This window comes from Styela clava, chromosome 11, assembly GCF_964204865.1.
Source record: "Styela clava chromosome 11, kaStyClav1.hap1.2, whole genome shotgun sequence".
NCBI lineage: Eukaryota > Metazoa > Chordata > Ascidiacea > Stolidobranchia > Styelidae > Styela > Styela clava.
In genome coordinates, this window is record NC_135260.1 from 13,850,537 (window position 1) to 13,865,296 (window position 14,760).

General features: G+C 36.2%; 1 protein-coding gene across 1 annotated transcript; it reads right to left on the bottom strand.

Annotated features, from left to right (window-relative positions):
- Window positions 1–2,618: 2,618 nt before the first annotated feature.
- LOC120347710 (sodium-coupled monocarboxylate transporter 2-like) lies at window positions 2,619–12,945 on the bottom strand. Its single transcript, XM_039417778.2, has 13 exons — window positions 12,830–12,945; window positions 12,379–12,482; window positions 11,683–11,871; window positions 10,985–11,050; window positions 10,771–10,890; window positions 7,227–7,381; window positions 6,895–7,035; window positions 5,957–6,175; window positions 5,687–5,799; window positions 5,083–5,240; window positions 4,335–4,564; window positions 3,437–3,540; window positions 2,619–3,239 (listed from the first exon to the last, which is right to left on the bottom strand). The coding sequence occupies exons 1-13, from the start codon at window positions 12,888–12,890 to the stop codon at window positions 3,070–3,072; spliced, it is 1,830 nt and encodes a 609-aa protein (XP_039273712.2). The 5' UTR covers window positions 12,891–12,945; the 3' UTR covers window positions 2,619–3,069.
- Window positions 12,946–14,760: the final 1,815 nt, after the last annotated feature.

The window sequence follows — 14,760 nt, forward strand, 5'->3', positions numbered from 1 at the left end:
CTTTGTGACGTCACAATATTCCTGCGTTAACAATGATAATTCCTTATGACGAAACAATTGCACAAATGTGCATGTCATACTAAATCTTCATTTTTATGGGTTTCGGAATTCTTAAAATAAAATCTGAGTTAACAGACAGGGGCGCAGCATTACATAAATACCTATTTTACAAAAAAAAAATTCAAAATCGCCAAATAGGACTTTCGGTTATTAGCGTGACGATATGAAACTTTGTTTGCAAGCTCTTGTGTGACTGCCTTCATGTATATGCCAAGTATAACGTGCCGTGAAATTCCAATTTCATGCGTGGCTGACATCTGACAGTTACATAGTAATGCCATTTACGCTAGTACTGGAACGTCTTACATCTTTAAGTAGGGTTACCATATTTTTGTGACTTCAAATAAGGGCGCCTCCAACGACCAAACCTCAACTGTGATACTTTTAACTTTTCATTTTCCGATTTTACTACATAGGCCTACATTTAAAGCCATCCCGGCTGTCTTCATTGACCGTTATCAAGAGGTCATGCACATATTCTTTTTCTAAATATCGCTTTCAATTAGAAAAATACATAGGAATTGATGTTAACGTTACAAAATAATTCGAATTTAGATATTTTTAGGTAAAACAAAAGAAAGAAAGAATAATAAAATAGCCTGCCGTTTTTGGGCATTGGAAGTTTACCTATTCGCTCAACCATACTTTTCCTTCAACGAGCGCTGATGTTCCGGGTAAACAAAATGTGACCTCAACCTGCTTTTGATAGTTTGAAACACGTGTGCGTTTTTTTTTTTGTCAAATTCTTTAAACATCCCGACCAACTTCTGTACCAAAGACGTATTTTGCCAGCTCTCTTGCTTACAACGTTCAGACATGGGCCTTTCCTCTAGTACAGTGTTTCCCAACCCGAGTCCGCGGTCTCAAATGAGTAGTCCGCGGAGCGTTTGAATGAGTCCGCAACGAGCCAGAAATTTGTGCGAGCCGCAAACGATTTTGCGGAACTTAACTATCAGCCAGTTTACGTTGGAATTTACATAAAACATAAAAAGCAAGTTTATTCTCATAACATTAATCAAGTCAATGATTACTGGTTACTGAGTCTAGGGCTGGGCATATATTCGAATATTCAACTATTAGAATAGCAATTTAATATTCGAAAATTTGGTAACAGGTGACATGACAGGTCACTTGTGCGCGTCGCTCAATCAAACGATTGGATTTTACAACTCACTCACGAATTTTTGACGAAAACACACAAGTCGGCACACGCGTCGATAGATGGTGGCAACCCGAATTTTCCAAATTGAAAAGCGGCAATACAAAACACTAAAAATAAAACGGAGAACACAATAAGTTTCGTTTTATGATGGTCCGCGGTCGATTAAAAACGCTTTTTTAGACATTGCAAAACGCAAAATTTCGGGTTTACGTTTACCAGGGCATCTTCCCTTAGGATTGTTTGCTTCACTGTCCCAACATTGATTCGCCGTACAGTACTGGTGTTGTACGAACAGCTCAGATTTGTGGAATTCACAAAAATAGGAATCAAAACAAAATATAATCGGGCCCTTTACCACGCATTTTTGTGTCCACCACGGATTGTCATGATATTTTCTGTGTAGTATTGCTTTTATTTAGCCAACACAATTGCAGATTAAAAGGATCACAATTAAATTAACAATAAAGCAAGGCGATGAATATTAATTTTTTATTTACTAATATATTTTAAATATATTTTTATTAAAATACTGAATCAAGTTGCACTTTCTGGAAATTTATAACAGATAGTGAAATTTTTCTAACGACGATAACAAATTTGCAAGATCGCAAAAATATGTAACAAAACTAAATACGAGAATATCGGTCAGAGACCGAAGACTTATCGATCGAAAGTTAGGGGATCCCAAAACAGCGCTCTTACTCCATAGTGACACCCTGTGTCCCATCACTAATTAATTAATAACTCGCTAATTATACGACTTAATTTGCCCAAAAGCGACAGGCTTCTGGTCCGAGATATGATGAATGCACATGCAAAATCTGGAGCAGATTCAATCGCGTGCATCTAACAGACAGACAAATACCTATCAACATACTTACGAATTAAAATCGATAAGTAATAATCGGGCAATATAGTCTCACATTATTATGTTCACAGATTGCCGATTGGCATTTTAAAGAAGAAATGCTTTCACCTTTTTGTAAGTCGACGCAACCGCGAGTTACCATGAACAAAATTTAATTAATATAGAAAGGCATTGGATTGAATATTGTGCGACAGAAAGCCAATTATACACTAGAAAAGTCGGCTCTTTTTAACGAACGCGTAATTGTGGCGAATTTCCGATTTTGAAATTCGTTACAATTCTGTTGTATTTGATTTTATTGCTTCTTCGCACAGAGTACGGTTGCAATAAACGAACTTTGAGTCCGCAAAGGTTTTCGCGGGTGAGAAAATAGTCCGCGATCAAAAAAGGTTGGGAGACGCTGCTCTAGTACTTGAACATGCTGATTGGTAATGCTCGTGTATATGCTGCTGATCGCGAAAGCGGGACTTTTGACTGACCGGTCGGGATACAATTATGATCACGTACAAGCACAATTTCATTGCGATATTATATTTTTCCACTCATTTATTGACATTAACTCAAAATGAACTGAAGGAAAATTCAGCAAGCTAGAAACGATCAGATTGAAATGGAGAATGAAGATATTTAATCTTTATATATATATACTGTAGAAGTGACGGGACTAGTCTAATTATGCGCCAAAACATTATTAATTAACACCGGGAAAACCTGTGATGCAAGAAATTTTTTTGAAGCTATCGATTCAACATTAACAATAAAGCTGGCTAAGCTACTCCGTCAACCATGCCTATCAATACTGGTGTTGGCGTGAGATATGCTATATTATACCAGTTCAATATGGATATTCGTCATTTTGTTACATAGCCTATATGTGAAATACATTCGTATTCTAACTTGATTATTTAGAATTAAAAACTGTACATAAAAAAGATGTTTTTATCCAGTATTTAGTCACTTGTCATAGGAATATTTTCTTTTATCCCAGGTTCGGGAGAAAGTTATCCATTTCTGAATTGTTGTTTGCTTCTGTTTCCTTCAGTTCTGGAACACCGAATCGAAAAAATTTTCTCACTTTGTATGGCAACAACTTTGAGTCGACTATTGGTATGAACAACTTTGGATCAAGCTGAGACGGATGAGTTCTTCCTGAAATTGAAAGATACATTCTATGAAAATCACTGATGAACATTATGTATTGTCAATCGTCTGTCAATCTTGCTGACGTTTTCTTCATTGCAGATAAGATAGTTGAGATTCTAGACATCAGTAGCATGGTCTCACTAGCAAAACATGATTTACCGAATTGTCTAGTACTCTAGTGATGATTTAGATATATTACTTACCTGTAGCAAAAGATACAATTAGCCCAACAATGATCGTCATCGAAGTCGCCAGAGCAATATAATTAGTAAACGAGATACTGTACATCATTTGATCAAATGTATACCTAAATTGAGAAAAAAAATGTAATTTAAATATATAGAGTAGTTTTGGAAAATTCAAAAAATGTTGAGCACTGTTCATAAACTTTGTTATGCCATTATGGCATATTGTGACCTCGTGCTTGCTTTCTCGTGTTTTGTCATCGGCCCATGCATTTATTAAACTTGATAGTTTGCACATTGTATTTGTCTATAAATAAAATTGTGCTAAATTATCTGATGAAAGTTATTATTAGTCAGGAAATCGTTGAATACTTAAAAAAAATAATAATATAGCAGGGATTCCTTTCGTATTATCTATTTCGCGCGAGCTGCGGTTTGGCCATATGCCAGTTTCGTCAGATGTCTTTTTTTGTGGTTTTGCAGCCAAAATGCCACTCATCAAATAATTTGTCTGTCAGATTTTTACTCAATCTATTAGAATTCCTTCATTCACTTCAACTGATGGCTACTCCAACGTGTGCTTCAACAAGAAGATCACGTTTTTAGTTGGAGGTTCGGTGTCAAAGTTTCAGTTCCTCCGAAACAATATGGAACCGATTGTTCACTTTTTTTATGACATTACCTCACAAGCCATGTAGCAACCTAAATTTGATAGATAATAAGAGCGTAACTGACATGTTTTGTGAACAAAAGTAAATGATTACGACATGCCTGATTTTCTTTTTTTTTAGATTAAGAAATCCAAAATAATTCAGTTTGGTCGGTCCCTAATTATAAATACCTTCCCTGTCGGCAAAACTTTATTATCCAATATTTCAAAAGTAATTTTCATAACTAAGAGAAAGAAAAATCTTACTCGACAGTAACCGGCTCTGGGGTTGTAAAAATCGTAAAATTATCGTTCGTTGCAATAGTATAGCCTTCGGTATCATTGAAACTGTCAATCATTGTAGAATTATCAATGACACACGCATTAATTGACCTTGGTGGCAATACAACTCGAGAGGGAATATTTAATAAAAATAGATTACCGAATGTCATCCATACCACAACCACCAAGCTGAACAAGCCTCCGGTCAAAGCGCCCTATAAATTATAAAATAAAAAACGTTAATACCGGAATATCCATATATTTCTCTTTTCAGTCAAATTGAAGTTGAAGATTTCGTATTGATAATTTTGGGCGTTAGTAAAAGTTGATGCTGCGACGAAGTAATTGATGGCGGTTCGAGATTCATTTGTTTTAAAATTTAGACAAATATTGACAAACTTAATTTACTTGAAAGACGTGAATATAAAGAAAAAAGTTGAAAACCTCAAGTTTCTGACGAATGTTAGGATTGTTGGTAACGATAGAATTCACCCAATAGAATTATATTGAATTTAAGTGATATAAAAATAGAGAATTTCACGAAAAGTGGTCGTACCAACACCACGAAAGTTGCAGAATGAGTAATACCTCTACTGCTTAACAGACTGTAATCTATCTGTCTGTACTGTCCTATAGATAACATGGAACATTTATTGTAACTGTATATTAAATGTCCATTTATATTTGTAATCTGTCAGTATAGATCTTTATATATATATATATGAATACTCACAGCAGCATTTGTCCACGGAATAAAAAATCCAAGAAGAAATATTCCAAGCATTGGCCCATTCATTGCTCCCATTAGACTCAGAAAGAGTCTGACAACAGTAACTTTAAGTAGAGAATATGCGTATGCGACAAACAAAAGTATCAAACCGATTGCAGCCACTAAAAAATAATGGTTTGTTTAGTGAGATATATATCCGCATGCACCGTGCAATGTACTTACAGACACTTCAATAATGCATACAGACACTGCAAAAACCAAATTTCATTCTTTAAAAGTTCTATTAGTATAAAAAAATTTGATTGAACCATGATATACAAATTTAGTTGAATATTATTAAAGTCCAGAACAGCGACAGAAAATATAATTACTAATTTCAATTATCCTCTTGTGTATGTATCCTGTCGTTTAATTCATAATGGATGTAATAAAAATAAATGCCAAATTAACTTAAAATGTTCCTAACAAATTTATTTCGCAAAATTGGGTGAAGACAGGCTCAATATGGGGCTTGAATATTTACTGCTCGATGTTAAACACGTATGTTTTAAGACAAAAAGAAGTATATTTCATGCTAATTAGACATTAAATTTATTTATAAACATACCAATAAATTTTCCTACTAGGAGTTTTGTACGGTCGGTTATTTGTGGCCATTTGAAGGCAACAAAATCCTCGACGACGACAATAGAAAGAGAATTAATATTTGAAGACACCGTACTGTAAAGTATCAAACATATTTTAGGCATGATTGTAAACATTCACCCTACATGTGCCAATACACGTTAACATTGTCGAAGCAAGAGAGCAATGCGTGAATAACAGTTTGAGAAACAATGGCATATGGCAGAGTCTTTTTCTATATCATCTCTCTTACCTCAAGCTCGCACTGAATATCGCAGCTACAAATAGCCCTGCCAATCCCGGAAGATCATGTAATACTTCCAGGGTAATATACGGAATTCCTTGATCAATGGATGTGAGAAGTCCAGATTTGACGGGATCGCATCCTTCGAAGAAAGCATACATGATTGCACCATTTCCAATAGCTAGACCTACCATGAGCAATGTTGGAGGAAGGTATACCAACATAGAGCTGAAACAAAGTTATTTTAACGATAGTTATACCAAATAATGTTGAGATCATTCTGATTACTTTTGATTGCTGCACACAAATATGCAACGGAGCATCACAGCGACGTGAGCAGATGTGAGATTGACATATTATAAAGTAATACAGTAATCGTATAAAACGAACCAACGGTAATATACTAGCTAGAATGTTAAAAATGTTTATTCGGTTAGGTATTTATGCTAATGTTGCAAGTTATATTTTGCATGTAAGATCATAAAAGAATTCGGGAGAGAATAGCGAAGAGGCAGATGAACTCGGAACACCGGTTCGTTTTCAATGAAATAACTACGTAGTGTAAAATCTTGCAAAATTATATTAACATCCTATGTGAAGAGAACTCTAATTCTAAAATCAAATACTCTGATAACTTGGCCAGCGAACCAACGTAATATTATTCGCTTCCCATTTTAGTAACGTTAATATGCTACTTCACAGGTGGCGAAACCGCAGACTCTGCCTTATGAATCACCTGGTTGTGTATATTTGAAGATTGTAAACAGCTAAATTAAAATTCGCTTTATTCGTCAATAGTCTATATATATATATGCCCTATTTATATAACGGACTTAAGTCTAATTACCGTTGTCAATATCTTCTCTAGTCAATTAAATCATATCAAATATATAGCTATTCATGAGCATGATGCTCGTGAATTGGTAATTAAGTTTAGCGAAACATACCATCGAGCTTGGGCTACGGAGCTGCAAGATTGAAATCTTTGAACCATAGGTTGGGTGAATCCGATGAAATAAGTGAATGTTAACCAACCACCGATATATATAGTGAGAGGAGATGCCCGAGAAGTAATGTCGAAGTCAGGTCTGTGAATAAACAACGTGAAATCGACGTTAAAACAAAATAAAAATTGTTTCAGAGTGTAAAATGTATTATTAATATCTTCTGTGAAAAACCATTTATGAAAATGTTTGAAATATTGATTGATGATTCAGAAACGTGCTTGTTTCAACAAAAAGCACTAAAATAAAAGTTTTGTAAAAACAATTAGGCCTACCTAGTTACACTGTGACGCTCTCCTCTCGAGAGTGCTGAATTAAAAGCTGCGAAGCCACCGACTGCCATTAGTCCACGAATAAACAGTGAGATTGCTCCGATTAACATTACGACTGACTGAATAACATCAGTCCATATCACAGCTTTCATTCCTCCCTGAAAATATCATGGAAGCAATGGCGGAATATATATATGTAGTATATGAAGGTGTGCACGTGACTTCCCACGTGGCGGAGCTGTGTCAAAACAGCAAAATTTTGTGTAATATAACGCGGGAGCTTAAAGAAATAAATTATAATATATAGTATAAAAAAAAACTTTAAAAATTATCTTCAGCTACTAAAAATTTCAAACCGACTGAGCTAGTATCAAAAAAAGTTTGTTTCAACAACAACAACATGGTAACACCCAGTGGCGGCGCGTCAATAGGTTTTTTCGATATAATAAAAAATATTCGAAAAATACCTCAATATCGGTTGCACAGACTGTCTACACTAGCCATATTCTCCCGACATGGTTCATTTTTCGCTCGCAAAGCCTTCGCCGAACGTCGACGGGGCGACGCCGATTTTGCCCCGGTTGCTCATTGTATATCGTATTCTCTCTTTTATCTTCCACTCGCCGCGTTTGTCTCGTTTGTTTTCTGTTTCTTTTACTAAATCATTGGGGCCGATCGGGGCTAGCCCCGAAATTATGACGACACAATGCCGACGTTTCTTACAACAACGTGTTGACATATTCACGCATTCCTTCTCGTTCGTTGGTTGCTTGAAGAGTTGATAGTTTCCTCGCTTTCGTTTTTGTCGCTTGTTTCGCTATTTGAATCAGTTAGAGACCTTTAGTCCATTTGCTTTCGATTTTCCACATTCCTTTTGAGCTCCTCACTTCTTTCCGGCTTCGCATTTCTTAGCCTTAGACCTCATAATGAATAAGGTTTTCGCAGCTGCCGCTGGAACAAAAATTAGAGGTACAACGTCTTGGGCCTTATCAACCAAAAAATTGTTCACTGGAACAATCCCATGACGGAGGAAAGCGTCGGCGTACATTCTGCGCAGAAACTTGGTATAAAAAACACGAATGGTTGTGTTACAGCGAGGACAAAAATGCACTTTTTTGTTTTTATTGCCTACTTTTTGCTACCGCCCGTGACTCACGTTGGTGTAAATTTGGTTTTAGAGATCTTAAACATCTTTCCAAGCGTGCCAGGGATCATCAATCTTCTATGGAGCATCTGGACAATTCAGTAAAATACCGAACATTCGGAAATGTTAATATTGCAGCACAGTTGGATGAAGGACGCGCGGTTTCTATTCATCGGCACAACCAAAACGTCGAGAAAAACCGCCATGTTCTCGGTCGATTGATAGATGTTCTGAAGTGAATTGGTTGTCACGAGCTGTCCCTCCGTGGGCTCTTCTAATAGAGGGGTATTTTTGGATATGGTGGAATACACCGCATCCCTAGATACAGTATTGAGAGATCATCTTGATGCCGCAACTGTTTCGAAAGGGACATCTAGGGATATCCAAAATGATTTGCTCGACTCAATGTATAAAATTTATTTACAACATTTGGCTCTGGAAATTGAGAATTGCCAATTCCTTTCGATTCAGTCTGACAAGACAACTCACGTGCGTTTCCCAACTGGCTGTGATTTTTCGGTTTGTGAAAGATGGTAAACCTACCGAGAGATTTCACAGCTTTGTACCAATCGTTGATCGCACGGCTTGCGGGATATCGGCTGTACTGAAAGAAGTGTTACAGCCTTACAACGCGAAGTCAAAATTGATAGCTCAAACTTATGACGGCGCGGCAGTCATGAGTGGGTCGAAACATGGTGTTCAAGTTTATATAAAAGGAGATTTTCCTCATGCGCATTTTTTACATTGTTATGCACACCAATTTAACCTCGTTATTAAAAATATGTGTCTTGATACCCCTCTCGTCCGTATATTTTTTGCAAATGTTTCGGGGTTTTCTTCATTTTTTTTCCGTTTCGCCGAAGCGCTCTGACCTCCTTCGCCAGATATGTAGCCGCCGTCTCCCAGCTTGTGCACCAACACGTTGGAACTTCCAATCACGCGTGGTGCAAGGCGTGTCCGAAATTAGGTCTGAGCTCATTGAGTGTTTCAATGGCATTCAGAGCTCTCCGGTTTGGGACGAACGCTCTGTGAGGGAGGCGGCAGGTCTAAAGCGTCTGCTAGAAGATGGTGAGTTTTCATTTTTTTCTCCACAATATTCTATCACGTGGATGTATTATACGGCGCATTGCAGTCAAGGCTAATCGATGGAGCGTCTGTGCAGTCGTGTATTTCAGACTTCTGCGATGCTGTATCTCGTATCCGGGAAACAATAAAATACGACGACACATGGAGTGCTTCTTTAACCCGCGGGCAAACAGCGCAGCGTTTGATTTTGTCTGCAAAGGAATGCTGTGACATTCTGGTGAATCAAATAGGCGATCGTCTGCGCACTGAACACCTTGCCGCGTTCTCTTTGATGAACCCCAAAAATTTTTCAATATTTGCACGTCAATTTCCCATCCATTTGTTGGCTACTGTCTCCAAATTTTACCCCGTGATAAACGTGGGTAAATTGGAAAATGAATTGCGATGTATATAAACCAATCAAACATTTTTGAACATCACATCAACTTGCGCGCTCTATGGGTTCCTCATAGATAACACTCTAGTAACTACCTTTGCGGCGTCTGCAAAATTTCTGGACATCATTTTGACGACGCCTATTTCTTCCGCCGACGCAGAGCGAACATTCAGCACGCTGAAGCGTATTAAAACGTATCTCAGAAACACAATGAAGCAAGATAGATTAAATTCCATGGCTGTTTTATCCATTCACAGAGACGTTATTTCTGGGATGCATGACTTTAATCAGCGCGTTATTGAGCATTTTGCTTCCAAGAAACCGCGGCGTGTTGCATATATGTTCAAGCAGTAGAAGTCTAGCAGCATATATGTCTATGAGTGAGCGACGCATGTCCTTATCTTTGCATTAACTTTCCTTTCTTCATAGTAACGTTTTAAACCTTATTTTAGGTTTTGTCTGCTTTCCCGAAGTTTCTGTTAATATGTCATTGTATTTATCTGGGTAAATTTTGCCTTTCCTTTTGAAAGAGGTTTCAAAATAAACTATGTCTATATTTATTAATCCCTTGACTTGAACCGATTTTAAAGACACTTTCTTATCGTTAAAAATTGTCGCTTTTGTCGATTGGTTGTTACCGATGGAATGGTTTTTATACTCATAAAATGATGGGAGAACTTACAGCGCTCATCCTGTCCCCGTAGATGGGGGTGACTTGGTCCCGCAGTAGCTTGCCCCGGTTGTCAAAATGACCACGCGCCGCCACTGGACTAACACCTATAATTAACGAAGTTTAACGAATTGGTCTATATGAGCCAACTGCGTGTCTAAGTATACTTCTGCTGTCTCTCCAGTAAACTGTCGCATAAAAAAGCAAATAAGTAATTGGATAAATTTTTGACATATTTTGCAAATCTAATACTTGTTCCAGTTATACTCACCAGTGCAGTGTAAAACGTACATATTACTGCGGTTAAAACAATACTCCAAACCAGTGAAATTGGAGCCACGGCACTGACTGTTAAAGCTGGAAGGTATACATTCAAGCCCATATAAAATACCTGAAATATATAAAGTAAGCGAATAAATGTACGAGTAAAGTAAAAAAAAAAGAATTCCATGCGTAAAGTCAAATTTAAACAACAGAGCACTTACCATTGTGATACAAGCAATAATAGAACAAACTCTTCTTGTGGCCACGTTGAAACGAAGCTCCAAGTACTAAAGATTGATAAGAGGAATATAGAAGTTATGCATATTATAGTACATCATGCAGTTTAACACAATCTTCCGGTAAGTTTAGGATGTCAAAATCACCGTTTTGTTTAGGAAAACAATTTTTTCTGTCACGTTCTTTGAGGAAAATATGCGTAAATGGGGATCAAACCAATAAAAGAATTTTCTAAAGTTGCGAACAATAAAAACTTCTGAACGTCATAAATAAGTGACATGAAATATAACACATAACAACAAAAGCACAGTGCACGTGGAATGATAGGTCGTCTCGGCGGCTCCTAAATCAGATTTCCGCTACCTCTACTTATAAGGCACAAACAACATTATCAAGGTAGAATGTTCAGTAACCATGACACGGGCATTACAAATTATTAAAATTTATGAATACTTGAATTCATAATGAAAATGATATGAGTTGTGACAAATGCAATATTTTGATTTCATACATTTAAGAAATGTCCAACGAAAGCTAACTGAATCCAAATAATATTGATGTCAAAATTAATTGAATGTAAATATGCCGGCGATTTTCATTTCTAGTTTTGTTCTTCAAAATCTATAGTTGAAGTGAATCATCAAATATACGAACGGATATTGCTCACAAAATGCAAACATACCTCAAATATTGATTGTAGCTGCAACCGGTGGTATATAGGAATAAGATACACTATGGCAGTCAATGCGGCAAAGATAATTCCAACGGCAATAAGTATATGGGCCGTTCCGACAAGGTACACCTCCGCCGGTATTCCAACCAATGAAAAAGATGACATGTATGTGACACACATCGACAGTCCCACAATGATCTAACATGGAGCATAAAAATATAATTATTCGGCATTGGATTTCTATACGTTGAAAAGTGTTTATGTTGGGTTAGCACGAATTAACTGCACATTTTTCATTTCACCTGTACTTGTAGGCCCTATTATAAATAATATACTATTAATACAGTTGGCTAACGGGTTATCGCGAATGCATCGGTTTGACTTTCACAAAATTTGGACTGCACATTTTCCATTTTACCTGTACTTGTATTATATATATATAATACTATCAATACAGTTGCCTAACAATAAATTCAAAGTTATTAAGATCATATCGGAAACGAGTTTCTTTCATTTTGAGGGATGCACGGTGTCACCTATTGACTAAAATGAATGAGTGATTCGCTAGATGAAAAGACATGATTTAAAATGAGTAAGACTGCGTGGCAGTTGGAGTTCAAACTTCATTATCAATACAATTCATTTGGTAGAAAAATATAAATGCATCGAGTATTACTGAAGAATAAAAGAGAATAATGATCATACAGGATTCGATTTTTTTCCAGCAAAGTAGTAGTTGGCAGTTGTGTTGTTTTTTCTATCTCTGAACGCGAAGAAAACGCCAATGAAAGTGGATAGAGCAAGAAAAACTGAAAAACAAAAATATTATTAGTGTGTACGATTCCCTGCTGCCAAAAGGAAATTTCTAGTCTTTTTTCTTGCAAAAATGTTATGAAAAAACATGGGTAATATCTGTTTGGCGTAAATTCATCAAAAGTTTGAAACTCACAAATTATTCATTGCTGAAGAAACTTGTTTTGCCGTTAAAGAGGCATTTCGACCAAAAGTGCAATATTTTGGTTTGAAAATTACATAATTATTAGCAATTCAAATAATGTTTTTTATAAGTAATTTCATGAAAAAATACATGCTAAGGTTATTCATGAATTCCTCCACATGGACTAATATGGTTGTGTCTAATAGTAAAGTTACTCACTTGCAAAAACTGTAAAATCCACCGCACCAAACCATTTCTTCGCATTATCAGTTGAATCCATAATGTTACGTGTTATTCGTCCAAGCTTTGATTTAAAAAATTATATATCTGTCGCCCTATAGAAATATATATATATATATGAAAGCACGTCTCATAAAACGTAATAAAATGCTGGCGGAAGAACCTCTTGATTGGCACGATGAACGTCTGTCTGCTGCACAGTTTTGTTTGGGTTATCCTCATCAATCACCTAAAGCTAGACACATCGAAGGTGATGAGTGCACTACAATAAACATGCGCAGGCAGTAACAGAGAGTTGCAATAAAATGTTGGTCCTTACAGATAATAAATGCGCGAGGTAGGCTACATCAGTACCGTACTGTACGTGCTGTCGAATTGGGATACTCAACATTATTTTAATGACAATATCTCAATATATATATGCTTCATCACAAAATCCACATCAGATAAATATCTAAAAGATACCATCATTATATGTACATATGTATATAATTATGATTTTTGCGTAATATATTGCTCTGGAATAGATTCTACTACGAGTCATCTAAAATAATCACAATTGCAAAAATTTAATCCGTCGTATTGACGACATAATCAGATATTTAATACTTCAATTACCAAAGTTTAATTTGGCAGCAACTTCTCTATCTTCGTATGTGATTAAATTTCTAATATATATATACATCAACCAGAGATCTACAATAATCTAAACTAAGGATAATGGCCCACTCTTTTCCTCATCAAGCATTCGTTTATTGAAATGTGTTCTCGAATGAAGGATAAACAGTACTCCCATTTGCGGCACTGATTCCATTCTAATATTGGGGACAAGTGGTAATTAAATGCCATCATTAATCAAACGAAACTAGTTAACTACACTATGAAGGAATCGGGATTTCTTTCTTTTGAATTTCTTGTTGAGCAAGACAGCGGACGTCCGGACTAAAGGCAATAGTTAATGCTAATTGCTATTATATCCCATATTTTTCACTTTAAAACCCATGTATTTCGACGATTTGCAACTGGTTTTGTTCATAAACTTATTCCAACTCAGATGTTGTGAGCAGTGAAGTCATCTGTCACGTAAGTTTATGCATTGATTCACAGATGCGCAAGTTACGGTAACTCTTTAAAACTGCGTTTTCATTGATTATAATTTGTGTTTGTCGTCGAAGCACGTTCATGTCATATTTTTGTCATGTATTTCAATTGATATCTTGTCTAAGCTTAGTTACCGTCAGAGAGCGACAAACGATTCGGCTTGCAAATTTTAGGGTATAAAAACATTTGCAACCAATACACAGTCAACTCTATCATGCGATCAATCTGCGACTAATATTCTGTGAAGGAAAGCTTATAATTGGATTGAGCCTGGAACTCATTGATTTTATTATTTGTTCACAATGCATGAAGTAGGTTGGTAAGCTCACCTTACGTGCCAATTAATTTAGCTTTCATTAATTCAAACTTTGAATATAAAAATAAAATCCTGGCAAATAGTCTAAAATTTTACATAATAAACCGCAGAATCAAATCACGAAGTTTATACTGAGGCGATGTTAATGAATAACATCTCTTATATATATATAGACTACCGTATTTGCCGTTAAACTTTTCATTTTTCTAATGTATTGCCTGGCAACGAACAGGCAGTCGGAACCTATATTTACAAATGTCTTGGAACTACGCCATACATTAATTATTTTTGTGAATTCTCACGGAAGCTCGTATTTACCGAGTTCATCGCTTAAAAATTCGTCTTTATTTTTACGAGTCCTCTCAAATAATCCCAAGTGCAAAAATTTAGTTCGTCGTAATGACGACATAATCAGGGAGCCCGTTTAATACTTCAAATATCAAAGTTTAATTTGGCAGCAACTTCTCTATATTCGTATGTGTTTAAATTTCCA

What these genes read in the sequence shown, in the direction of transcription:
- LOC120347710 (XM_039417778.2), bottom strand. Translation starts at nt 12,890, where the DNA reads ATGGATTCAACTGATAATGCGAAGAAATGGTTTGGTGCGGTGGATTTT. An exon ending in CTGGAAAAAAATCGAATCCT is followed by an intron (nt 11,872 to 12,378) that starts GTATGATCATTA and finishes GCTCCATGTTAG; the next exon opens with ATCATTGTGGGACTGTCGAT. An exon ending in AGCTACAATCAATATTTGAG is followed by an intron (nt 11,051 to 11,682) that starts GTATGTTTGCAT and finishes ATCAATCTTTAG; the next exon opens with TACTTGGAGCTTCGTTTCAA.